The sequence below is a fragment of the Heterocephalus glaber genome, unplaced genomic scaffold, assembly GCF_053883595.1.
Source record: "Heterocephalus glaber isolate CG9 unplaced genomic scaffold, H.glaber_assembly_v1.0 deba00001761, whole genome shotgun sequence".
Taxonomy (NCBI): domain Eukaryota; kingdom Metazoa; phylum Chordata; class Mammalia; order Rodentia; family Bathyergidae; genus Heterocephalus; species Heterocephalus glaber.
The window spans coordinates 1,141,052-1,165,049 of NW_028258458.1; the positions used below are offsets into that span (position 1 = coordinate 1,141,052).

The following is a 23,998-nucleotide window of genomic DNA, read 5'->3' on the forward strand; positions in this document are numbered from 1 at the left end:
CGGCCCCAGCGCGCCTCTCCGCTCCACCTGCAGAGCAAAGCCCCGGCACTTGGTGGCGCCATCCTCCAAGTGAAAACCAACAGGGGACTGGAATGACAAAGTCCTGGACTTCGGGGCCAGTTGTGTCAGTTTATACTGATAGGATGCAGGACACAACGGCCCACAGCCAGCCCGGACTCAGCTTCCCCCTCTCTGTTCAGGACCAGAACCAACAGGCGTTTTCGCAAAGTGCTGCGCAACAGCGGGGTCCTCCGTTCTGCCTCTTGGAGCAACTCGCTTGCCGCCCAGTCACCGTCGATCAGTCACTATCGGGTAGAGCCAGAGTCCATCATTCGCGTTCAGTTCACCGAGAAGTCAGAACGCAACTGAATCCGACCGCAAGATCTGGGGATCCTAGTGCCTGCTGTTTGTTTCGGCTACGAAACACCGCGCGATTCCTAGGGCAACAACTCTGGACTAAATCCAAGTCCTGCCAGGCCCAGCCCTTTCGTAGTCTCGCCCAACCACCGCCCCCAAGATGATATCCAATCGTAAGCCCCGCTCGCCCAAAACTCTGCCCTATCAGAAGCCAAGCTCTCTAGTCCTTCCCCTCTTCTATTAGTCCCCGCCTCCATCATGGAGCTGGGGTAAGTTCTGCCCAATCAGAGGCCTCTCCCTCTCCTGAACCCCACCCCTCTGGGCTAGCTTTTCCCAGGCCCGAGATGCGCCAGGCAGAAGTGGCGGATGACGCCATCAGGCCGCGCCGCGAGGAGGTCACAAGGCATCCTCCAACATGGCGGGGGTGGCCTTGCGCGGCGGCTGGTGCCGCTGTCCGCGGGTGAGCCGTCGGGGGGTAGGAGGCTCGGCTGGCAGGGGGTGTTTCGGTGGTTGTGGGCGCGCAGCCTCCAAGGCCTCAGGCCCTTGACTCCGTGGCTCTTTGCGTGGCCTCCACGGGAGGCGTGGGGTTGGGGCACTGGGTCAGCGGGGCCGTGGCAGGGAGCACGTAGCGAGGCCTGAGGGCTGGGGGCCCGGTACCCCGCGCCTACTGATCAGACTGGACGTGCCTGCGGGAGTGCAGGGTGGCTAGCCGGCGGTGTCCCGTAGAGGAGAAACCCGTGACTGTCACAGCTCGCGTTCGAATGCCGTGTCTTCCGTGGAAGGTGTAGACTGCATTGCCTCCCCTGGGGCACAGCGTGAAAGGGCGGGATGTGTGATCCACACGCGGAAAGTAGTGCATATTGCTAATGTTTGGCCCCATTTCATCACATTAGGAAACTAGGATCTCAGAAAGGTTAAGCAACCTGCACACAGCTCCAGGGCTAGTGGGTGGTTGATCTTGTCCAAAGCCCAGATAAGTCTGACTCCAGAACCAAACTGAGGAGGAGGGAAGGTAGCTCACAGGAAGCTGAATGTTGGGAGGCAGATGTCTTCGAATTAGAACAGATATTTTTTTCTTGGTCTGTTTTGTTATTTTTTTCTTTGTCTGTTTTCTTGGTCTGTTTGTACTCTCAAGACTTATCCTCGAGGAAAAATAGTTGACAGAGCTACGTGTGTGAGTGTAATGTGTTGCTTGTGTTTCCCAGAGCTAGGTGGCGGGGAAAGGGGGAAAGGGCCCAGCAAATGGAAGAGTGGTTCTCTTAGGCTTCTAAGTGGTTCTCATTTGACTTCAATGCACCAGGCCCCGGGTGCACAGTGGAACAGGATCGGCCTACAGCTGTAAGTTCATTTGGTAGGAGAAGAAAGTGTCTTGAGGTTGAGACATGAGGTTGGCTGGGTCTTTGCCCAGAAGGACTCCCTTGAACTGTTCCACATGCAGCCCAGCCCTTGACCAGAACATTGAAAGTTTGTTCCAGGGTTGTCATCAGTTTGCTTCTGAAAGCCCAGATTTTGTAGCTTTTGGAGTGTGGTAGAAGTGGGATAGGCTTGTGACAGAGGACTGCTCCCCGCCATTGTGGTGGCCCAACATAGAAGCTTTGAAGAGACTTCGGTTGCACTGCTGTTTTTAGCCTTCTTCCCCAAAAGGTGGGCATTGAGCCCCCCACCCCATTTTCAGATGGAAGAATAGGCCCTGGAGGTACAGATAGGGCATTTCTTTTTCTTTCTTTCTTTTTTTTTTTGGTACCAAGGATCAAACTTGGGACCTTGCGCTTGCAAGGCAGGGGGCGGAACCACTGAGCTAAATCCCCAGCCCATGGGGCATTTCTTTTTCCACCAGGTTTCACTGACTTCTCAGACTTTGGGAAGATTGCACCCAGTGGGCATGCGATCAACTTCAGCAAATGAGTTGCAGGCAACCCTTGCCTTTTTGTGTCCTGCTTACTTCCCAGTTACCCTCTTGTTCTTGGTACTGGGGATCAAACTCGGGTCCTTGCACTTGGGCTGCAGGCGGTGAAACCACTGAGCTAAATCCCTGGCCCCCACCCTCTTGTTTGAATGGATCTTTTTCTCTTCTCTCCACTAGAGATGCCTTGGGAGTGGAGTCCAGTTACTTTCCAGCCACAGCCTACCCCATGGCTCAGCCTATCAGATACACCGGCCAGGCGGTGAGCTGCTATTGGTGAGTGGCCCAGCAGGCCAGCAAGCAGACAGAGGGGAGGAGCTGAGGAGTGGACTTGGTGGGCTGGGGAGGGGCTGGGCCATGGAGGACTTTCAGAGAGAGGGAGCCAGGAGGCCCTGAGGTGGCATATTGGAGCACCCCACGTGCTTGCAGGCAGCTCTGCATCCTGTCCTGGGGCCTTTGTGGGTGTGGAGCAGGCCCTGGGATTCTTTCACTTGGTTGTCCAGTCCTGTCACCCACAGTTTGCAGCCCCAGACTGTGTGGCAGGACTGGTGTGAGGTGACAGAATTCTTGATGGTCTCAGGACCTGACCTCTCCTGGAGAAAGGCTGGCCAGGGTGGGCTGGGGGAAGGCTGGGCCACTCCTGAGGAGTGACAGCCTGGTGCTGTTGTCCCTTATGGGTTGACATGGCCAGGGAGGCAGTTACCTCGGATACTGGTAAAGAACCACAACTGGCTGCTTCTGAGTGACTTGATTCTCTTAGTTGTTCTTTAAGCTGTCTCTCTCTCTCTCTTTTTTTTTTTTAAATCTTTGACACAGGGTTGCACTATGTATCTCCGGCCGGTCTTAAACTCACTGTACAGCCCAGGCTGGCCTCCAACTCATAGAGATCCTCCTGCCTCAACCTCCCAAGTGCTGGGATTACAGGCATGCGCCACCGCACCCACTTATATCTCTTCTTCAGTTCACTCTCAGCCTCACACATGATGAAATAGAGATTTCAATGTAGTTCAGTCTGACTCTTGAGTCTTTTTTTCTTAGGTGTAAATATTATTGTGGGGCCAGGGATTTAGCTCAGTGGTTCCTGCGCCTGCCGCTCAAGCGCAAGGTCCTGAGTTTGATACCCGGTACCAAAAAATATATATATTATTGTGAATTAAAACGTAATTGTACATACTTGTGGGTACATTGTGACATTTCACTACACATATCTGATGTGCAGTGATAGATCTGGGTCATTGGCATATCTGTCACCTCAGACATGGATCATTTCTTTGTGTTGGGTATATTCCAAATCTCAGGTATTTGGTTGGTTGGTTTTTTGAGACAGGGTCTCCCTGTGCAGTTTAGGCTGCCCTTGAACTTGGAGTGATCCTCCTGCCTCAGCTTCCCAAGTGCTGGGATTATAGGCATTTTACAAGAGTTTTAGGTTTACAGAAAAATTGGACAGAAAGTTCCCCTCTACCTTCTCTCCTGGTCTGGACACAAAGTTCAGCTTGTGGAAGGCATCTGTTAGAACAGATGAGCCAGAACTGGTCCAGTGTTACTGGCAGAGTCCCTGGCTAGCTCAGGGTCTTTTGGCTCTTGGTGCTGTCATTCTGTGGGTTCTGACAAATGAGTGAGATGGTGTCCAGCTTTACAGATCCATGCAGTTTCACTGCCCTCAATGCACATGTTCCGCCGATTTGTCCTCCTTCCCCAACCCCGGCAAACACTCAACCTTCTTACTATCTCCCTTGTTTAGTCTTTTCCAAAATGTTTTGTTGTTGGAATCATGTAACATGTGGCCTTTCCTGACTGATTTCTTCAGTTAGTAGTATGCATTTAAAGTTCCTCCATGGCTTCAGAGTTCTTTTCTCTTCATTGCTAAATAATATTCCATCACTGAGATGTAAGTTGTCCCTTGGTTCCAGGACCCCCTCCATGTCCAGATATCTTGTATATGATAATGTCATCTTAACCCGGTGTGGTGGTGCACACCTGTCATCCCAGCACTCGGGAGGCTGAGGCAGGAGTATCGCCATGAGGTCGAGGCCAGCCTGGACTACATAGCAAGACCCTGTCTCAAAAAACAAAGCAACACAATAGTTTAGTCCTTGGATAGAAGCCAAACACCTCCTCCCATAAATTTTAAATTGCCTTTCAGTGACATATATTGCCTCACCAAGTGTAAATGCTTTGTGAATAGTTGTTACATAGTATTAGTTTTTTTGTTTTTTGTTTGTTTTGGTACCGAGGATCAAACTCAGGACCTTGTGCTTTCAAGGCAGGTGTGGTGCCACTGAGCTAAATCCCCGGCCCTGTTACACGGTATTGTTTAGGAAGTAACAAGGGAAAAGCCTGTATTTGCTTAGTATGGACAGTTTTTTTGTTTGCTTGTTTTTGAGACAGGGTCTTCCAGTGTAGTCCAGGCTGGCCTCGAACTTTTGGCAATCCTTCTGCCTCAGCCTCCTGAGTGCTGGGATTATAGATGTGCACCACCACACCCAACAGTCCAATTTTTCCTCTCATATTTTCAATATCCTTGGTTGAATCCCAGGCCGTGGAACCTGAGGCTAGGGAGGGCTGACTGTAGCCAAGTGTGGGGGCCCACACCTGTAATCTCAGCACTGTGGGAGGCTGGGTAACCTGGGCAACTTAGTGAGACCCTGTCTCAAAAGGCCCTGGGATCAGTCCGCAGTATCCAAAAAGAAAGGCTGACTGTCCAGTTTATCAGTGGTGCTTCTTTATTTCATTTCACCCTCTGTTGTTACAGTAAATGAACTAGCTGTTCAGTGGTGCCTGCGTCAGCAGCAGAGCTGGAATTTAGAATCCCTCACAGCCTGTGTGCTGCGCAGCCAGGCATTTCCCTCTGTGTCCTTCCCGTCACTTCTCTCATTTTTTCTTTCACATCCTTTCCAGCCCAGATCATATTCTTCCGGAAACAGAAAAGGCTTTCTGTCCGGCTTGCTCGACAACATCAAACAAGAATTAGCCAAAAACAAGGAGATGAAAGAAAGTATTAAAAAATTCCGAGAGGAGGCCAAGAAGCTGGAAGAGTCGGACGCACTCCAGGAAGCCCGAAGGAAATACGTGAGTCTGCTGCCCCTGCACCTCCCTTCTGTCAGACACTCGGGTCGAAGCAGGGCTTCCCTGGCCTGGGCAGCCTGTGGGCTCGGGCAGGGCTGGGGCTGCGGCTCCATATGAGGCGGAGCCTGGCATGCACACGGGTGACCCAGAGACCGTGGGCCTGGCCTCTCAGGGGGTGCAGGGTGCACAGGGTCTCAGCCTCCGACCCGCTGGGGCAGCATCTGCACCGGAGGACTCTGGCTCGGAGCTACAGACGCCGGCTCCTGAGAGCTCCCAGCTGCGGCTCTGGAAACTGGGTTACGGGGCCAGTGTTACTCATCACTGCCATGGTCTTCTCTTGAACAGCTGCCAGGTGCCAGCCGCCAGACTGGGCTCAGGAGCACTCTGTACTCCATGTCGGACCCCTCTGATTCCCGAGTGGCTGCCCTGAGTCGCTGGGCACTGCTCTGCTCGGGGGCCCGGCAAGGCCTTTTCCTCCGAGTGCCCCTCTCTGATCGCTCAGGTCCTCATAAGCAAGGGCTCCCCGAGGGCCAGCAAGGCTGAGGAAGGGGCGGGGCAGGGCCAGGATGGAAGATGGAATTGTAAGCCAGGCATGGTGGCTCACTCCTGTCATCCCAGTACTTTGGAGGCTGAGGCAGGAGGATCACCACAGATTTGAGGCTAGCCTGGGCTACTTACAAACCAAAAAAAGATGCAACTGCAGTGGCCAGAGGCTGAGCGGGAGGCAGAGCGAGTGAGGGCCTTGCCAGGAGTGTGCTGAGGCCACGTGGCTGAGGACCACCTTTTGCTGCCCAGAGAAAGAACCCGAGCTGGGGCCCCCACACTGGGGAGGTGGCTGCCAAGTGCCGGGCTGGGGCTTTCCCGGAAGGGAGACAGCTGCTGAGACGTCAGGTGGCCCTGGGGGCCGAGAGGAGCCTGCAGCGGGCAGGCATGCAGCGGGGCTCTTCGTGGTCTGAGCTGCTGAGGAAATGCTTTGCCTCCAGCACTTTGGGTTCTGAGTCTCCAGCTGTGTCTGAGCGGAGGAAACAATGTCTTCACTTTAGAAAACCATCGAGTCGGAGACTGCGCGCACCAGTGAGGCCATCAGGAGGAAGCTGGGGGAGCTGACAGGGACGGTGAAGGAGGTAATGGGCGGCTGGGGCTGGGGTTTCTGTCACCCTGGCTGGTAGGGACTGTGGCTCCCACCAGCGTTGGACCTGGCACCCGGCAGGGACAGGGAGCACGGCCTGGGGTGGTACCAGGAGTTGAGACGCAGCGGGTGGGGCAGTCAGACCTCAGCCACTCACAGGAAGTGGCCACCAGAGTCCGCGCTGTGGGACAGGCAGGAAGAAGGGGGGTGCGGCTCAGTGGGGAGCGCTTGCCTAGCCTGGTGAGGGCCTGCTTTCCGTCCCCAGCACCACCTAAAGCAGGAGGAAAGGGGGAGATGCTTCTGCCCCAGGCAAGGGTGGTGTGGGGCTTTCAAAGAAGGGGCAGAGAAGCCAGGAGGCTGAAGCAGGAGGATCACCATAAGTTCAAGGCCGGCCTGGGCTACCCAGCAAAACTCTTGTCTCAAAAAACCAAAGTGGGGAGGTCTGGCCTTGGGCGCCCCCACCCGTCCCTGGACAGTTCTAGGTCCCCTCCTGGCCATTTCCGGCCTGGGGTTTGCAGTCCCCGGGAGTCAGGTGCAGTGTGGCGGGGTGTGCCCTGCGGCCCCCGGGTGCTGTGCGAGTGCCACCCCTCTCTGTCTCAGTAGAGTCTCGACGGAGTCGGTAAGAGCGACCTCGGCCGGAAGATCAAGGAAGGGGTGGAGGAGGCTGCCAGGACGGCCAAGCACTCGGCCGAGTCCGTGTCCAAGGGCGGGGAGAGGCTGGGCCGGACAGCGGCCTTCAAAGCCATCTCCCAGGTGGGTGCCGGGCCGGGCCGGGCTGGGCGGTGTGACCGTGTGACCGTGTGACCGTGTGACCGTGTGACCGCGGTCCGTCCCTGCCCCAGTAGGGCGTGGAGTCTGTGAAGAAGGAGATCCATGAGAGTGCGCTGGGCCAGGCGGGGCCCTACCGAAGGCCCGCGCGGCTCAGGAAAAGGACCGAGTTCGAGGGAGAGAAGTTCCAAGAAGAGAAAGTGTTCGAGCCCAACGAGTAGGCCCCACGCGCTCCGCGCCGCCCCGGGACGGGAGGGCAGCAGGAACCCGGGCTCGGTAGCACTGGGGCTGCGCCTCATGCCTGCGGCCCACCGTCTTCCCAGGGAGGCCCTGGGGGTTGTGCTGCACAAGGACTCCAAGTGGTACCAGCAGTGGAAGGACTTCCGGGACAGCAACGTGGTGTTCAACCGTGAGTGTGGCTGCCCCGCTGAGTCCCTGCCGGGGCTGGGACACACAGGAGAATGGGGCAGGAAGCGCCAGCCGCCTGCTTGGGCCCGCCTGGCTGGTGGCCATGATTCTGCCATGAGGATGCCGGCAGGCGCAGCAGCTGGAGGTCCTGTGGCTGGTGGGCGCTAGGAGGACAGCCTCGGGCCACGTGCCCTGTCCCTTGTCCTGGGAGGACCACAAGAGGCCAGCGGGGGTGGCACCCCACAATGGGGCTGCAGCCGAGGGTGTCCGTGGCCTGGCCAGGTAGCTGGGTGGGCAGGTCCCTGAGCACAGAGAGGAGGCAGCTCAGGGTTCCCATCGAGGGGCTCTCCGGGGCCGCAGGGTGCCCCTGGAGGCTGCAGAGTCTGGGCATCCTCTGGGAGCGACCCCTCCCCCAGTGCCCACCCCTCAACCTTGCAGGCTTCTTCGAGATGAAGATGAAGTATGATGAGAGTGACAATGTGCTCATCCGGGCGTCCCGGGCCCTGACGGACAAGGTCACCAACGTGCTGGGTGAGTGTGCTGCCCCGGGCCTGCCCCGTGCCTCCCCCGTCCGAGGCACAGGGAGTGGACGGGCCCTGGACCCACCCGGGCCTTGGCTCTCCGCAGGGGGCCTGTTCTCCAAGACGGAAATGTCAGAGGTGCTCACGGAGATCCTTCGAGTGGACCCGGCCTTCGACAAGGACCGGTTTCTGAAGCAGTGCGAGAGTGACATCATCCCCAATGTCCTGGAGGTGCCAGCTCAGCCCCGCACCCCCCTACCCCCCAGGCAGCTCCTGGGTGCAAGTCCAGAGCGCCCCTGGCTGCCAGGCTGATCCTGAGCACACAGCACCACTCCTGGCTCCTACCTGGCCACAGCTGCCCGCCCCGGGCCGTGCCGTGCCCTGCCCCTGGCCCTGCCTAGACTTCCAGTCCTGGCCACGCCCCACCCAGGACTGGCAGGGCTCAGGAGAGGGGCTCGGCTTCAGACATGGGGCCTGAAGGTTTCTCTCTCCTCTCTCCTGGTGCTGGCAGGGCCCGTGGCCTGTTTGCGCTGGGCCAACACTGCCCTGAGCTGCACCCCGGCCCTCTGGGGCTTGTCTCCCTCTGGCAGTGATTATTCCAGAGCGGCTTCTCTTTCTCCTCACACTCAGGCAGTCATGGCCGCCTCCCCTCGCCCCGGAAAGGGCCCTGTGCCCTGTGTCCTTGCCCTCATGCTCCCTACCTGCCCGCAGCACCAGGCCCTCGAGCTGTCCCTGCGCTGCTGAAGCCTTCCTAGCGTGGAGGTGCAGTGCTTTGACCCGGGGTCCCCTGGCCTGGCCCATAGCCAAGGGGGTCTTCTTGGCAGCCCTGTCTCTGGTAACGCTGGTATCCAGAGTCAAGGGCCCTGGCCTCGCTGTGGCTTGTGCGTGAGGGGGGTGTCTTGCTCACCACCCGGGCCGGGCACGTGGCTGCAGAGCTTGGCCACACTTCTCCCTGCGAGCCTGGCTCCTTCTGCCCTCTGCCTTCTCCAGGCCCTCGCACACCCCGGGAGCTGCCCATGCTCAGGGCCGGCGTCTATCCCAGTGGCCCAGGGCCTCGACCCCAGCAAGGCAGAGTGTGGGGGTCCCCAAGTGTCAGAGCAGGGCTCCGTGGCTCTCAGTGCCAGGCACACAGCCATGCTCCCCACTTCTCCGGGCCCCTGACCCCCACGGGGACCTGCAGTCCCCCTCATCCCTGTGCCAGCACCTGGAAGGCCGCAGCCCCACACACGGGCCTCGGGAGTGGAGCGTCTGCCTTCTCCTGCTGCTCCTGCCCAGAAGCCCACTCACCTTCTCACACTTATTTTTCTCCTTTCCCTTTTTAGGCCATGATTTCTGGAGAGCTCGACATTCTCAAAGACTGGTGCTATGAAGCTGTGAGTACTGTTTTTGTCTCTTTTTCCGCCAAAAAAAAAAAAGAAAAGGAAAAGAATCCCAGAAGGGCTGGGGGTGGATCGCACTGGCACGGTGGTGCCTGGCATGCACAGCGCACCCCGACCGGAACAAATCCTGGGTGTGAGGGGTGCAGCTCGGCGGGGCGGGCGGCATCCTGGTGTCTGCCCCGACCCCCTGCCGCAGAGCCGGGCAGCCCCATGTCCCTGTCCCAGTTGGGGGCACATCTGCACCCAAGGGCCGCATTGCGGGCCACAGGAAATCCCACCACACCTGTGATCCCAGCTCCTCCAGAGGCTGAGGGAGGAGGGAGGAGGGAGGATCGCAAGTTCCAGGCCAGCCTGGGCAGCTTAGCGAGGCCTTGTCTTAAAAATAAGAAGGGGCAGGGCTGAGGATGTAGCTCAGTGGTTCCACTGCCTGACTTGCAAGCGGAAGGACCCAAGTTCGATCCCCGGTACCAAAAAATAAAATAAAAAGGGGGGGCCCAGGGATGTAGCTCAGTGGTGCCACCGCCCACCTGACAAGCGCAAGGTCCCGAGTTCAATCCCTGGTTCCAAGAATAAATAGGGAGCTGAGGGGTGCAGCTCGGTAGAGCACGTCCCTGGCATGCATGAGGCCTGGGGTTGCATCCCCAGTACTGCAAGAAAATAAAAAGATCCTCCCCTGCATTGTGCCCAGGGGACAGCCCAGTATCACAGAGCTGCTGGTTTTCTAGGGCTTCCTCCCCCAGCCCTCATCTTAAAAATAACTTTGGTTAAGGAGCCTCGTAAGGAGAGGATTCAAGTGCCTGCCGAGGAAGAGGTGGTTTCCAGGCCACCCCTCCACTCGGGTGTGGTGGCACAGGGCATACAGATGTCCTGGCCCAGACAGCCTGGGGCCAGGGAGAGGGGAGAAGGGGTTGGCGTGTAACCGTGGAGAGCAGACGGGGTGCCCTTAGTCCTGGGGGACTAAGGGCAGTCACCCTGTGTCCTGAACCAGCGTGAGCTGCAAACAAGCACATGGCGCTCTGACCCCGGACCTGTTCTCCCCAGATCCTGAGCGCAGGTCGGGACGGTCCTGATGTCCTGATGGGACCCTGGCTGCCTCCCGAGTTGGATGGCGGGTGGGGCTCAGGTTGCTGGGCCAGGGAGTGAGGAGACTGGGCAGGCATCTGCCCTGGGCCCTGTTCCTGGCAGGCTCCCTGTCCCCAGGGGACTCTGGCCACCTCAGTGCTCCCTGCTCCCTCCCAGAGCTACTGCTTCGAGGGTTTTGGGTTTTTTTTAATTTTTCTTTCCTGAGCTGTGTATGAAACAATCCCAGTTCTTTTTGGCTCATTCGGTTGTGCATGCAGCTTACAAACAACTTGGAAAAAGCAGAGAAGATTCTGTCAGATTTTCTTTTTTTGTTGTTTTTTTGTTTTTTTGGTACTGGGAATCGAACTTGGGTCTTTGTGCTTGTGAGGCAGGTGGCAGAACCACTGAGCTAAATCCCTGGCCCAGATTTTCTTTTTAAATGCTCCCCTGCACGGTGACTAATCCAGCAGGCATTTTTTGGTGTGTGTGTGTGTGTGTGTGTGTGTGTGTGTGTGTGTGTGTGACCATTGATCCATGGCTGATCATCTTTGCCACAGAGCTGCTGGTGTCCCTGGAAATGCAGCTGAAGTTCTAGCCGCTTTCACCAAGGTGTTTTTGAAATTTAACAGTGCGTGTAATTCCAGCACTCTGGGAGGCTGAGGCAGGAAAATTGCAAGTTTGAGCTCAGCCTGGGCAATTTACCAAGACCCTGTCTCAAAATGTAAAAATTTTAAAAAGGCTAGGGATGTACCACAGTGTGAAGACCTTGGGTTTAATACCCAAGTGCTGGGGGGGAAATGAGCTGAGCACAGTGCCATCTGCCTGTCATCCCAGCTACTTTGGAAGGCTGAGGCAGGAGGATCACAAATTTGAGACCTTGTCTTAAAAACAAAAAAAAATTGAAAAGGGCCAGGGAGGTAGCTCAGTGTTGTGAACCATAAAGGAAAACAACAAGCAGGACTGGTTCTGTGTTTTATTCCTGGTGGGTGAGCGATTTCCACAAAAAGTAGTTGTCTAGGGAAAGCATCTCCCATCGTCCAAGCCTGCCGAGTCCCGAGAAGCCAGGACTGAAGCCAGCCGTGGCCACACATGTCAGGCTGCACCTGCCCTGTGGCTGGGCACAGGGCAGAGTGGTGGAGCATGTCACTTGGGGCCCGTCTGAGAGACTGGGTCAGGACAGATCCTAGAAAAGGCATTGGATTCCGGGCCAGGGCTCCGTGGGAGGCAAACATGGGACCACAGCTGAGCCAGACCCATGTGTCCCACAGGAGCGCATGTGAGCTGCTGTCGCCCAAGCCCTGCCTGGCTGGCTAACGCTGCTTGGCATTAGTGCTGCAGCATCAGAACGTCCTGCTCTTTCGTAACGAGAAGCTAATGTGCGGCTCAGGCCGCCACTGGGTTGGCACCTGCCCTCTGCCTGGCCAGGTGCTCTTGGCTGCTGCCCCTTCTGGTGCCACACACAGGCTCCAGGTGGGCGGATGCCAGCTCTGTGAGGAGCTGAGCCCGGCCGTGGCCTTCCCTTGCAGACCTACAGCCAGCTGGCCCACCCGATCCAGCAGGCCAAGGCCCTGGGCCTCCAGTTCCACTCCCGCATCCTCGACATTGACAACATCGACGTGAGTGCCTGAGGGGTGATGCCACTGTGGGGGCTGTGGGCCCCAGTGGGCACGGGAGGCCTTGCCTGGGATGAGCAGCTTCCCTCAGCAGAGCGGGCTTGCAGACGAGCCCAGGGTCCCTCAGAGGCAGAAGGAGGCTCTGGAGCTAGGCTTGGCGGCTTGGTGGCTTGGCTTTGTTAGGCTGCCTGGGCCCCATCCCTCTGCCTCATGCCTCCCAGTCAAGGGCCTGGTCCTGTCCCTGTCCCTGTCCCTGTCCCTGTCCCCGTCCCCAGCAGGAGATGTGCCCTGGCTGCCCTGCCTGTGGGGTCCCGGAGCGTGGGGTTTTCACCTCCAGGGCTACAGGGAAGGCCGGTCCCCCTGTGACAGCCCCACCCACTCTCCTTGCAGCTGGCCATGGGGAAGATGATGGAGCAGGGGCCAGTGCTGATCATCACCTTCCAGGCCCAGCTGGTGATGGTGATCCGGAACCCCAAGGGCGAGGTGGTCGAGGGCGACCCGGTGAGCAGAGCAGTGGGCCGGGACACGGCCTGTGGGCCACCAGGCATGGATGCCAGCTCCTGGCCAGATGGTTCTGGGGCCTTGGGGTGGAGAGCCACCATCCTGAGTAGTGACCCTGGGGGAACTCTGCCTAGCACCCGGGCTGCTCAGTCCCTCCCAGAGCATCAGTGTCCACCCCTGCATCCGTCTTGACAGCCTTCATCCCAGCTGGGTGCATGCCTGTATTTCCAGCACTTAGGAGGCTGAGGCAGGAGGATTAAACGTGCGAGCCTTGCCTGGGCAACTTTGGCCCCGACTCAGAAACCCTAAATAAATCTCCTCCTCCCCATGGAGAGCCAGCTCAGCTCCTCACCCGCCCTGCAGGACAAGGTGCTGCGCATGGTGTACGTGTGGGCGCTGTGCCGTGACCAGGAAGAGCTGAACCCCTACGCAGCCTGGCGCCTCCTGGACATCTCCGCCTCCAGCACGGAGCAGATCCTCTGAGGCGCTGGCGACACCGGGAGCCCCGGGTCTGGACCGTCATGGGCGGGCAGATGCCCAGGATGCCACCTGCAGCAACTCTAGACCTCTGGGGACCAGATGGCCCTGCCCGAGCTGGGCCAGGGCCGCCGCCGAGCCAGCCCGACAGGGAAGGAGAGGAGCTGCCAAGGATACCCAGCAGCAGGAGGCAGATACTCCCCGCAAGCCCGTGGGGACCCCAGGCCCGGGCCCCAGGACTCCCTGGGGAAGGGGCAAGGGTGGGCCCTGGCCCGGCCCGAGCGCCAAGCTGCTGGGTAGTCAGCCAGGCCATTTTAGGTCGTTTTTTATTTTCAGTGCTCTTCCTGTACGTAAGCCTGAAATTTGAAAATAATAAAACCAAAGCGCAGAAGAGCAGCGTGGCTGTGTATCGTGGTGTCTGACTGCGGGGACGGGGCGGTGGGAGGGGCTAGTTGGCCAAGGTCACCAAGGGCCCGCCCTAGCAGTGGGCGTCTTCCCTGGCCAGGGGCGCTGCCTCGGGTGTTTGTTGAAACGGGGTTCCCCAGGGATGGAGCAGTTTGGACGCCAGTCTGAGAGATGTTCCGGGCCGGGTGAGGGGTCTGGAGCTGACAATGGGGGTGCTGCACGGAGATCAGCCCGGGGGCGTACGCGGCGCTTGTGGGGTAGGGAACGGCAGCTGCCTATGCCCCCGTGAGGTCCTGGATACTCGTGGGGCTCGGTGTCGCCCCGGGCGCAGGCGCCTGTGCTTGTGTCCCCGCGCCGAAGCTGGGTCTGGGACCCGCGAGCCGCTCCCTGCACAGCCTCCGCCCCCCGCTGCCCCGCCCCCGTAGCGGACCCGCCCCCGTCGCTATGGGAACAGCCGCGGCGGCCCGGCTGGCTTGCGGCTCACCCGCCTCGGTCTCCGCGGCTTCCAGGGGCGGGTGGGGTGGGCTGAGCCGGGGCCACTGCCTCGGCCCCCGCCGCCGCCGCCAGGGAGAGGCCGAGCGCGGAGCTGCCACGGTCCTGGGAGAGAGCGCGGCCGCCGGGCGGCCCGTCTGCGTACGGGTGCAGGCCAGGGTGAGGGGCGCGCAGGGGCGGGGGCGGCGCGGCGCGGTGGGGGAGGGGTCCCGGACGGCCAGGAACAAAGGCAGCGGGCGGGGGGCCGCGAGGACCGACCTGGCCGCGCCACCGGCCCCGGGCTGCGCGCTCGCACCTGTTGGACTCAGGCCCGGCGGTCGGGGCTCCCGGGCCGGCTCAGCGCCCCCGCCCGCGAGCACAGCAGGAGTTGGTCCCCGCGTGGCGGCGGTGAGCGCGCCGGCCGGGCATGGGCGTCGCCCGCGGAAGCTGCGCAGGCTATGGAGGGGTCGCGAGGACAGGAGGGGACGACGCGACGCGGGGGCGCGGGAGGGAGGGCGACGCCTCAGCTCCCTCCCGACGGACCCCCTCCTCCTCTGCAGGACGCGCGGCGATGTGAGCTATGAGCGCGACGTGGACGCTGTCGCCGGAGCCGCTGCCCCCGTCGACTGGGCCCCCAGTGGGCGCGGGGCTGGACGCGGAGCAACGCACTGTGTTCGCCTTCGTGCTCTGCCTGCTCGTGGTGCTGGTGCTGCTGATGGTGCGCTGCGTGCGCATCCTGCTGGACCCCTACAGCCGCATGCCCGCCTCGTCCTGGACCGACCACAAGGAGGCGCTGGAGCGCGGGCAGTTCGACTACGCGCTGGTGTGAGGGGCTCCGGGGTCTGCGCTCAGGACCCCGCCCAGATCCAGCCCCGGCCTTGGGCTTTAGGAGCAGGCCCACCCCAACCCCTTCGACCGCACCCATCTCCCCCCTGGCCTGGCCAGAGCCCCACCTCGTGCCTTTGTCCGTCCCATCCCTTCCTCTCTGCACACTCTGGGCCCCAACTCTGCATCGGGCAGGAGGGGGATCCCTAGCACTGACTCCCACCTTCCCCTGCTTGTAAGTGGCTCTGCTGTTGTCCTGTGCCAGGTATGAGTGTCGTGCACCCTTTTTTGGGAGTGGGACCCCCCTCCGGGTCCCTTTCCTCCTCCCCATGTTCTGGCCACACCCAGTGTCACCGTGACTGAGTGTGGAGCCCCCCTTTGCGCCCTGCGGGGCAGGACGCCGCATCCCTGATAATGCCCTGCACATCCTGCCCGAGACCCAGAGCCGGAAGACCCGCCATGGCTGCTGAGACCCGGGATGCGCGGCGCCATCGGCCCCCAGGTCAGCGCGGCCTTCCCTGTGCCCACCTCTGCTTCCATGGGCCCCTGCCACCTCCCCCAGCTCTCCCCGAGCCCCTCCTCTGCCTCTTCATTTCGCCCTGTCTCAGCGATGATGATGGTGGTGGTGGTGATAATAAAAGCTATTATTGAGCGCTTACTGCATGCCACGCGATGTTCTAAGTTAGCACCTCCTGTTCATTGCCTGTTTCCTTTTTGGGATAGGGAAAAATGAGCCAGGTCCCGTGAGTGTCCCCATTTTACAGCCCAGGGCACTGAGGTCCAGGTGGCTACAGTGACCTGCCCTTAGCCGAGTGGATAGTGTTTAGTTGGAAATGGAATGCAGGCCTGGCTTCTGCCTGATTCTAACCACTGCCCAGTCAGCGCACCCTTCTGACCAGCTGTGTGGGGGCCGGTGTGTAGCATCCCAATCCCCCACGGGACACACACAAGCCGAGACCCCTCCCGCCACTCCTGTCCCTTGACCGGGGGAGGTACTGCGGGTTGTGGGGGGTGGTGGTGGCTGGGATGCAGATTGTCTCCAAGAGCCACCCCTGCACGATTCTCGCACGCCTTGGCACCTGTGGGGCTGGCACCGCGCAGCGCGAACACAGTGTGGGCTGGCTGTGCTCCACAGCCGGCCCGGGAGATGTTATGTGCCCCAGAGGAGCCGTGTGCAGCGTGTGGGGAGAAACGAGCACTTCTATAAAAGGAAAGCTGTGTGAAGGCGCTGGCTGCGAAACAATTTACCCTCAGGCGACTAGTTAGGCTTGGGGGAAGGTACGCCGTCAGAAGACAAGGGTTCCTCGAAAACCCTGGGCCCCCAGACTCTATGCCCACAGGGCAGATGGAACTGGCACCAGGAAGTGGGATCTTGGGGACCCACCAGGACTCAGGCCCTTCCTCCACCTACCTCTGCTCCCCAGCTCTGCCTTCGTTGTCACCACTTCTAGGGGTTTGGGATCTGCTCCCTTTCTAGCCTCCTGCAGCCTGGATTCCAGTCCCCCCCCCCCCTCAAGCCTGGCCTGGCTCTGGCTTCTCCCATCTGGCTGCCTTCCTTCTCTGCTGGCTTCCACCTTCTATCTGTACGTGTGACATTGCCCCGTTCTGAAAATCTGTCTCCGACACCTGTACCCGAGGGCCAGGGCCCAGCTCTTCTTTTCCCATCCAGGCTTTTCAGAGCCACCTCTGCCACCTCTACCCAGCCACCAATAGGAGATTCATGGCCAAACTGAGGTCACTGCAGGCAGCAGCTTTGGCTTCCATGACCCCAAGCTGGGATACTCCAGGAGCCCCTACTCCCCATCTTTAAATCACAGCAAGAAGGAAAGCAGGTAGACAAGAACTTTATTCCAGGACAAGGGACCCTGGGCAGGGGGTGAGGAGCTGGATGTCGCTGTCAGCTGCAGGGGGCTGGGGGCTGCTGGGCCTGCAGGTACATGAAGTGGCGGAGGAGGAAAATAAGGGCAGCCTAAGCAGAGGAAGGCAGTGAGAGGGGTGCTGGTGTGGGCAGGCCCGCCCTGTCCCATCCCCAAAGGCAGAGAACAATCACAGCTGGGCTGGGGGGGGGGCAACCTGTCTTGTAATGCACGGTCCTGTGCCCTGTCCACCATTAATCCGGCTGCCTGGCTGCCCCCTGGGAACCCTGGACCACTGGGATTCCATTTGCTAAGCCCCCGTGAATGCAGCATCCAAATTCTCCACCTGTGGCTGAGAACTGGGTCGGGGACCTTCTTGACAAGCCAGTGCCAGCCGAGAGGTCTGCTGTATCTGCCGGCTGCTGTGCCCTCACCTTGCCAGGGTGGCCTCCTGGCCCAGGAGCTCCAGGGGCACCAGAAACGGGTTCAGAGGGCAGACGCCGGCTGCTCGCCAGGCTGATCTCAGTTTGCTGGCCCCATTCTGCTCAGGGACTCTGGGCGGGACCCAGCCAGGCTCTCCCAGCACCCTGGAACCAGTCCTCCCATCCTCAGCTCCAGGCCCAGGGCTCCCACCCGAGGGGCTGGGCTCTGGGGCCGTCAGGTGGGCATAGGTTTTGGTCATGTGCTCCACCAAGGCCGTGCAGGGCAGGTGAGGCAGCTCCTTGGGAAGTGACAGGAGCAGGTCAAGGACCACAGCTGACTCTGGTGATGGGGGGAAGGAGAGCAGTGAGTGAGGACAGCACCAGCCACCTGGGACCCTTCACCCCACACTTCTGCCCTCCCTACTTCTCTCACCCGCTGCTGAGAGCTCTGGGCCGTGGCCACTCCGGGAGGAGAAAGACAGGTACCTGTAGATCTTCTCGAAGTCAAAGGTGAGGTCTTCAGGGGAGGGGCCCGCCAGGGACTCAGCAGGTGCCTCAGGGGTGGGGCCAGAGGCCTTGGGGGCGGGGCCAGAGAGACAAAGGGCAGAACCAGAGGCCACAGGGGCAGGGCCAGAAATAATAGGCTCCGGGCCAGGGACAAGGTCAGGCACACCAGGGGCGGGACCAGAGGCCACGGGGGCGGGGCCAGGGGCCTCGAGGGCAGGACCAGAGGCCACAGGGCTGCGATCCTCCTGCCTTCTGATGGCGCTGAGGAGCAGTGGCTTTCCACGGGCTTTCGTAGGCTTCGGGGGCGTGGAGTGCAGGAGGCTGAGGGGTTCTGTGGCTGCAATGGTGAAAACCTGGCAGACAGGGAGGGCCCTCAGGGAAGGTAGGATATGTCCTCCATTTTCCCCTGCCCTCCGGTGCCTAGGCTGAGCCCGCATCTCCACTCCCTCACCAAATCCTCCCAACACCCTGTGGAAGGCAGATGGGGACACTGAGACTCGAGGGGTCTAATGCCTCCTGGGGTTGGGGTTGGGGTCACAGAGCTGGTAAGGGCCCGGGGCCCAAGCGGGCTTTGTTTTTTGAGGTTTTGCAGTGGTGGGGACCAAACCCAGGGCCTTGTGCGTACTAGGCACAAGTACTAGGTACAGGCAAGGGTACCACTGGCACACCCTGCCCCCAGTCCCACTCTAGAACCCTGTCCCTGGGGCACCCCGATCTGCCTGGGGACCTCTGTACCTGGGAGAAGGCCGCCGTCAGGGCGTCCTCCAGCGGGCCTGTTATCTTCTCAGCTAGATCCGTCCACACCTGGGTGAAGCCAGAGGGACACAGGCAGCCCACGGATCGGTCTGCAGTGCTGCCCCGAGCTCTGGGGCCCCTGACCGGGTCGTCCCCCTCCCGGCCTTGGGAAGCCTGCCCACTCGCCTCACCTCTATGGGGGCCAGGATCTGCGCCTGTCGGCGCCTTGGACCCAGAGGGCCAGCAGGATGCACCCTCTGAACGGCCTCTCGGACCGCTCGGCCTTTGAGGTGCTGGAGGAAGTCGCGGATCTGGGGAGGACAGAGGGGAGCCCATCAGTGAGTTCAGGGATGTGGGACGGAAGCCCCCACGGTGTGACCCGTTACCCAATGATGGAGCGCCAGGCCTGTCCTGGCTCCTCCCCGCAGCCAGGGCCGACTCCTAGGCTGAGAACTAACCTGTTCGTTTCCACTCCGCCCATTTCCTCTCATTTCACCCAAACTCCCACCGACCCCACTGCGCTTACCAGAGCCGCAGCCTCCAGCGCCTCTCACGCCCAGTTCGCCCCGCCCCAATCCTTGCTGTCCCCGCCCAGACGCCCCGGGCATGCCCCAGCCCACCAGGCGCATACTCATACCCCGCCCCTCGCTCACGTCCCGACGTAGGTTCAAGGGCCACCGCCCACTGCGTCCTACCGCGGTCCCACCCCTAAGCCCACATGGCCTCGCCCGCTCCACGGGGAGCCACAGCCCCTGCTTCGCTTCACCTCCTCTTTCGAGGTCGGACCCGCAAGCTCACCTCCGCCTCGCTCCGGCTCCACAGCTCCCTGGCCAGCTCAGCGGCGTCTGGCTCCGGCTGGTCCCGCCGCGCCTGCAGTAGTCGCAGTAGCTGGCGCTTCTCGCGAAGGCTCCAGGGCACAGGGCCGGTCACCTCGCCCAGATAGCGGGCGGGAGCCGACCGCCGCCGCTGCGGTGGCTTCATGCTGCTTTACAGAGGCGCGGGCGCTCTGGCAAGGCGTCCCTGGTGGGCGGGGCTACGGAAGCTGCCGAGGCCTCAAGTACCGCGCGAAGGCGGAAGCAGATGGGGCGCGGCTTCGCGTTTGCAGGCGGAAAGGAACCGCCTGCTTGGGAATAATGGAGAGGCGGGGCGCGCGAGACCCTCAGCTCCCTATCTCCTTCGTGAACCGGATCCGACCTTGGATCGCTTGCCCTCCCCACATTCCTGGCTGCCTCACGAAAGTCCTACTGTGTGGTTTGCTTTTCTAAGGCTGCTGTCCAGCCGTGGTCAAGAGCCTGGGCTCTTCGGTCAGATCGCCCTGGGGACCTTGGGCAAGTAATTTAACCATGCCAAGCCTCAGTTCCTCGTCTGTAAATGGGGTAGTAGTCTCCTGCCTATGCACAGGGGAGGCAGGAGCTCCAGCAGGGGCGATTTGGACAGGGTCTCACTATGTGGTTCTGGCTGGCTTTGAACTCAATGTGTATCCCAGGCTGGCCTTGAACTCGTGACTATCCTGCCTCAACCTCCTGAACGAGATTACAGGCTGTGCCACCAAGCCCGCCCGCCAAGGAGGGATTTAAGGAACTCTAGACAAGGCAAGCGATGAAGGGAGTGCAGAATCAGATCAGTCATCTCGGAGAGACCAGAGGAGAGAGGTAGAAGGTTGAGGCCAATGAAGGCAGGGACCGGACAGCAGAGAAGGCCAGGCTTGGGGAAGACGGAAGGAGGCGGGCGGGCTGTGCCCGAGTCGGGGAAGACGGGCTTATTTTACATTTAAACTGACAGGGTCGGGCGTCCGTCACTTTCTGTTTGGGACAAAACTCCCCGGAGCTCTGAGCTAGCAGCCCGCCCCTAGGGCCCAGCCCTCCAATCCGCACCCCCCCCCCCCAGTACTGGTCCCAGGCTGTCTCCCGAGCGCCCCCACCCGTGCGGAGCGCACCCGGTGACTCCACCAGCACTTAGCAGGCTCAGTCCGGAGGTTTATTTGGAGCCCAGATGAGAAGGTGGAAAGGGACGGAGGGTTCGTGGTCTCATAGTGTGGCATCTGAGGCCGTGGGCCTGGTCCCGAAGCCACGGCTTGTCTGTGTACATCGCCACTGCCGGGGATGCGGGGGACACCGCAGGACTCCTTCCCAGCGCCTCTCAGCGCCTGTTGGCCTCTTCCGTCAATCTGTGCCGAGGTGAGGGTAGGAAATAGGTCTGAAGCCCGAATTCTCTCCTAGTGCCTGTCCAAGGTTTGAGGACCTCTGAGGCTGACCCTAGTCCCTGACTTCGAATCCCACTCAGTTTTATGACTTTTGTGTGTGTGTGTGTGTGACAGGGTCTCACTTTGGAGTTCACGCTGGCCTCGAACTCACTATGTAGCTCAGGCCAGCCTTGAACTCGCAGCGATCCTCCTGCCTCAGCCTCCCAAGCGCTGGGATTACAGGTGTGCGCCACCACGGGCCCGTCTCTGTTAGGACCTTTGACAGTCTCAGAGAGGGCCTCTATTTTTCTTACCTCTTCTGGGGATTATAGCAGTATCTAGCTGTAGGTTGTTAGGGTTAAATGATTGTGTCCAACGTCATTTAGCACCACGCCTAGCACGAGGGTGAAACTCCAGGAAGGGTCATCATCATCACCTCCTGCCTCAGCTCTTGCTCAGACCTCCCCGCCCTTTGCTCACCTTCCTCAATGGGGTCTGCGAGTCTGGGGGCCGCTGGACGAGGTCTTGGCCGGCCGGCTGGAGGGCGGGGGCGCTGGAAGGGAGAGCACCTGCGATGGGGCGCTGCGCCGGGGTCAGCGCGCCCCCTGCGGGTTGCTGCGGGTGCGGCGGAGTCAGGGCTAGGGATAGGCAGGTCCCATCGGCCGCGATGGTGGTGACCCCAGGTCTAGAGGCGCGGGAATGGGCTGGGGCAGGCGGGGCAGGCGGGGCAGGCTGAGGTCGGTACCTGAGTGCGCGCACACAAGGCCGAGCCCGGTGGCCAGCGCAGCACCCAGCAAGAAGGCCGCCAGCACCAGCGCCACTACGGGTGCGGGCTCCAGGGCCGCGGGAGCGGGCGCGGGCGCGGGCTGCTCGGGGCGCAATCCCTTGCCGGGGAGGCTCTTGGGTGGCCCTGTGCAGGGGGAGGGCGACTCTGAGTCTGGACCCAGGACCCAGGTGCCCAGCCCTGGCCCAGGCGATCCTGCAGGAGGGAACTGCACGCTTACTGGGGGGCGGCTGCGGCACCGTGACCACGATGGGCTGCGTCAGCGTGTGCAGGTGGGGGCTGTCGGCGCAGAGGCTCTCCCCGTTGCCGCTGCCCGCGCACGCCTGGGCCGGAGGCGAACACTGGGGGAGGGGACGGCCGGGACGTCAAGGTCTGGCGGGCGACCTGGGTCTGCTCTCCAGGGATCCTAAGAGACCTAACGTCCAGCTCTACCGCAGCCGGGAGCCCGCCAAGGGACCCCTGGAAGTTCCGCTCCTTCGGAGTCCTTGAACCCAGCCCGTAAGTAACGAAGTGGTACCCAGCCTGAGAGGACCTCGAATGTCAGGTCATGGCTGGGTGCGGATGCAGCACTTTGGGAGGCTGAGGCAGGACCGCAAGTTTGAGCCCAGCCTGGGTAACTTCGTTAGCAAGAGCCTGTCTCAATGAGTCAGTTAATGGGATGGGGAGGTGGCAAGGTCCTGGGATCGATCCCCAGTACAGAAGTACGAAAAGAAAAGAAGTCCATAGCCACTCGGAGCACCTGGGATGTGGGACTTCACAGGGTAGGTGCTCCGATTGGCCCTTGGCAGCCCTCTGCCTTCACCCAACCTCAGGTCTGGGCGCTGACCTCAGAGCCCCGCTCAGAGGGTCCTAGAGCCCTGCTCATGAGGGAATCCAGGGGTCGCTCCTGAGGAATCCCGAGGACTCCCACGGGCCCCTGGGGGCCTAAGCAGCCCAGCCTGAGACCCTGTGTCTTCTCCCAGCCTTGCGGGACACCTGCCCCGGGCCCCAAATCCATCCGGAGGGGGGGAGCCCTTCCCCTGCCAGCCCCAGCAGATCTTGGGCTCTGCGCTCTCGCACCCGCGACGGCGGCGGCGGGGTCAGGGGCGGGGGCCTCCGGCGGGCTCCAGGTGGGCGTCGGCAGCGGCTCAGCTGGCAATGCAGGAACTGCACCGATGCGTTGAAGACCGGGCGCAGGCGGAAGCTGAAGCGCGCGGGGCGGGCGGCGTCCGGGGTTGGCGGCGGTGGCGGGAAGGTGACCGAGGCGTCAGCGGGGCAGCCTCCGCGCAGCAGCACCAGGGCAGGCCCGGGCGCCGGGCGCGAGGACGGTGTCACAGAGCAGCGGTGCAGGGCCAGGCCCCAGCGCGGGGAGGGCCGGGCCAGGGCCACCTGGGGGCAGGAGACACCGTCAGCGTCGCCTGTCCTTGTCCCCAGCCGCCCCGCCCCGGGGACCCCGTTCCCCCCACCTGCACGAACACCCGGCTGTCCGCGGGCACCTCCAGCGGCCCCCCACGGCGCGGGAAGGCGTCCTCCGCGTCCGACAGCTCCAGCCGAAACAGGGGTCTACGAAGCCAGGGCCCAGGTGCCCCGGGGAAGGGGGTCGCTGGCGGGGTGGGTAGAGGGCATCACTGAGAGGACTGGCTCCCCGAAGCGCCCAAGCTCCCCGCCCCGGCGCCGCCTTTGGAAAGGAGATGTAGTTCTGGAGGCGGATTCGGCCCCAGCCAGCGTAGCAGCTCAGGCTGGCGCAAGGCTCTTCGCCCGTGGGGTAGGTCCTGCCTGCCCCGCTTCTGTTTCTCCACCTGCAGAGCAGATGGGAGAATCCTGGGCAGGAAGGGGTCGAGCCGGGAGGCTGGGTGGAACCAAAGCTCTCTGCCTTCGCCCAGGCTGTGCTCGGGATCTACTACAGTAGGGCCTGAGGCTTCCTTTCCAAGGGGGATGTGGGCACTGGACTCAGGGAAGAGGGGCAGAAGCGTGTTACTCCCAGAAGCTTTTCTGGGCACAGCCGGAGTGCAGTCGGACCCCAGGGTTTGGGTTTATCAGGGCCACAATCCCAGACTGGGAGAGCCACTAGCAGAGGACGGGGGTCTTCTGTCCTGCACTCATCCATGCGCAAACCCTGGCCTGCAAAGAGGTCAGCCGTCAAGGTCGACTCAGCCGGGGTCCTTGTCAAACATGATCTGCACGCCCAGGTCCGAAAAGCACACGCAGATGGCCCCACTTGCACAGCCTTTGTCCCACGATAGCTGCAGGGAACTCTGGGGGTGGGAGGACGAGGAGGCCCCACCCTGTCCCCATCAGCCCAGGTAGGGAAGAAACGGTCAAGCTAAGGACGCGGGGGTGGGGGGGTTGCCTGACCGCCGCGTGTACCCCCAGGCTCCACGTACCAAGGGGCCCATCGGGCAGGGCGGAGGTCCCAGGCAGCAGGAGCAGCAGGAACACGGCACCCAGCATGCTGCGCTGGCCTAGGTCGGAGCACTGTGGGCCAGCAGCAGACACCTGCGTGGGCCGTACCCAACCCTTGCAGGTGGGCAGGGAGCCCTGGCCTTGGCTGGTCACCCACTCCAGGAAGCAGGGAGCGGGGGGGGGGGTGGAGGGCGGAGGGGCTGACACCAGAGCCAGAGCCCAAGGCCTACAGGGATTAGGGCTCC

The 23,998-nt window shown here is 61.2% G+C and overlaps 4 protein-coding genes across 7 annotated transcripts; 2 read left to right on the top strand and 2 right to left on the bottom strand.

Moving 5' to 3' along the window:
* Positions 1-663: 663 nt before the first annotated feature.
* On the top strand, positions 664-13,580 carry Timm44 (translocase of inner mitochondrial membrane 44). The gene is made up of 13 exons (XM_004865390.4): positions 664-817; positions 2,441-2,536; positions 5,159-5,329; positions 6,370-6,450; positions 7,059-7,208; positions 7,301-7,440; positions 7,547-7,632; positions 8,070-8,162; positions 8,259-8,383; positions 9,475-9,525; positions 12,120-12,209; positions 12,597-12,707; positions 13,071-13,580. Exons 1-13 carry the CDS (start codon positions 773-775, stop codon positions 13,188-13,190), a joined length of 1,359 nt encoding a protein of 452 aa, XP_004865447.2. The 5' UTR covers positions 664-772; the 3' UTR covers positions 13,191-13,580.
* A 365-nt stretch (positions 13,581-13,945) lies between these two features.
* On the top strand, positions 13,946-15,543 carry Ctxn1 (cortexin 1). 2 transcript variants are annotated; one of them, XM_004865388.4, is made up of 2 exons: positions 13,946-14,240; positions 14,621-15,543. In XM_004865388.4, exon 2 carries the CDS (start codon positions 14,641-14,643, stop codon positions 14,887-14,889), a length of 249 nt encoding a protein of 82 aa, XP_004865445.1. In that variant the 5' UTR covers positions 13,946-14,240; positions 14,621-14,640; the 3' UTR covers positions 14,890-15,543. The 2 variants fall into 2 exon arrangements, with proteins under 2 accessions (XP_004865445.1, XP_012921294.1); XM_013065840.3 differs by lacking the exon at positions 13,946-14,240 and adding an exon at positions 14,281-14,468.
* A 1,170-nt stretch (positions 15,544-16,713) lies between these two features.
* On the bottom strand, positions 16,714-20,232 carry Snapc2 (small nuclear RNA activating complex polypeptide 2). Of its 2 annotated transcripts, none has more exons than XM_004865385.4 (5): positions 19,204-20,232; positions 18,597-18,716; positions 18,406-18,474; positions 17,597-18,023; positions 16,714-17,503 (listed from the first exon to the last, which is right to left on the bottom strand). In XM_004865385.4, exons 1-5 carry the CDS (start codon positions 19,384-19,386, stop codon positions 17,172-17,174), a joined length of 1,131 nt encoding a protein of 376 aa, XP_004865442.1. In that variant the 5' UTR covers positions 19,387-20,232; the 3' UTR covers positions 16,714-17,171. The 2 variants fall into 2 exon arrangements, with proteins under 2 accessions (XP_004865442.1, XP_004865444.1); XM_004865387.3 differs by lacking the exon at positions 19,204-20,232 and adding an exon at positions 18,864-18,914.
* A 136-nt stretch (positions 20,233-20,368) lies between these two features.
* On the bottom strand, positions 20,369-23,994 carry Tgfbr3l (transforming growth factor beta receptor 3 like). 2 transcript variants are annotated; one of them, XM_021245249.2, is made up of 7 exons: positions 23,735-23,994; positions 22,847-22,953; positions 22,431-22,739; positions 21,592-21,712; positions 21,333-21,497; positions 21,068-21,140; positions 20,369-20,572 (listed from the first exon to the last, which is right to left on the bottom strand). In XM_021245249.2, exons 1-6 carry the CDS (start codon positions 23,799-23,801, stop codon positions 21,073-21,075), a joined length of 837 nt encoding a protein of 278 aa, XP_021100908.2. In that variant the 5' UTR covers positions 23,802-23,994; the 3' UTR covers positions 20,369-20,572; positions 21,068-21,072. The 2 variants fall into 2 exon arrangements, with proteins under 2 accessions (XP_021100908.2, XP_004865436.2); XM_004865379.3 differs by having other exon boundaries at positions 22,817-22,953.
* Between the last annotated feature and the right edge of the window lie 4 nt (positions 23,995-23,998).

Coding starts and splice junctions, on each gene's coding strand:
- Timm44 (XM_004865390.4), top strand. CDS start 773: ATGGCGGGGGTGGCCTTGCGCGGCGGCTGGTGCCGCTGTCCGCGG. Junction 818..2,440: donor GCTGGTGCCGCTGTCCGCGG/GTGAGCCGTCGG, acceptor TCTCTCCACTAG/AGATGCCTTGGGAGTGGAGT. Junction 7,633..8,069: donor CAGCAACGTGGTGTTCAACC/GTGAGTGTGGCT, acceptor TCAACCTTGCAG/GCTTCTTCGAGATGAAGATG.
- Ctxn1 (XM_004865388.4), top strand. CDS start 14,641: ATGAGCGCGACGTGGACGCTGTCGCCGGAGCCGCTGCCCCCGTCGACT.
- Snapc2 (XM_004865385.4), bottom strand. CDS start 19,386: ATGAAGCCACCGCAGCGGCGGCGGTCGGCTCCCGCCCGCTATCTGGGC. Junction 18,717..19,203: donor GGAGCCGGAGCGAGGCGGAG/GTGAGCTTGCGG, acceptor TGTCCTCCCCAG/ATCCGCGACTTCCTCCAGCA. Junction 17,504..17,596: donor CCCAGAGCTCTCAGCAGCGG/GTGAGAGAAGTA, acceptor CCCCATCACCAG/AGTCAGCTGTGGTCCTTGAC.
- Tgfbr3l (XM_004865379.3), bottom strand. CDS start 23,801: ATGCTGGGTGCCGTGTTCCTGCTGCTCCTGCTGCCTGGGACCTCCGCC. Junction 22,740..22,816: donor ACAGCCGGGTGTTCGTGCAG/GTGGGGGGAACG, acceptor TCCTGCCCCCAG/GTGGCCCTGGCCCGGCCCTC. Junction 21,713..22,430: donor CCCCGCCGCCGCCGTCGCGG/GTGCGAGAGCGC, acceptor CCCCTCCCCCAG/TGTTCGCCTCCGGCCCAGGC.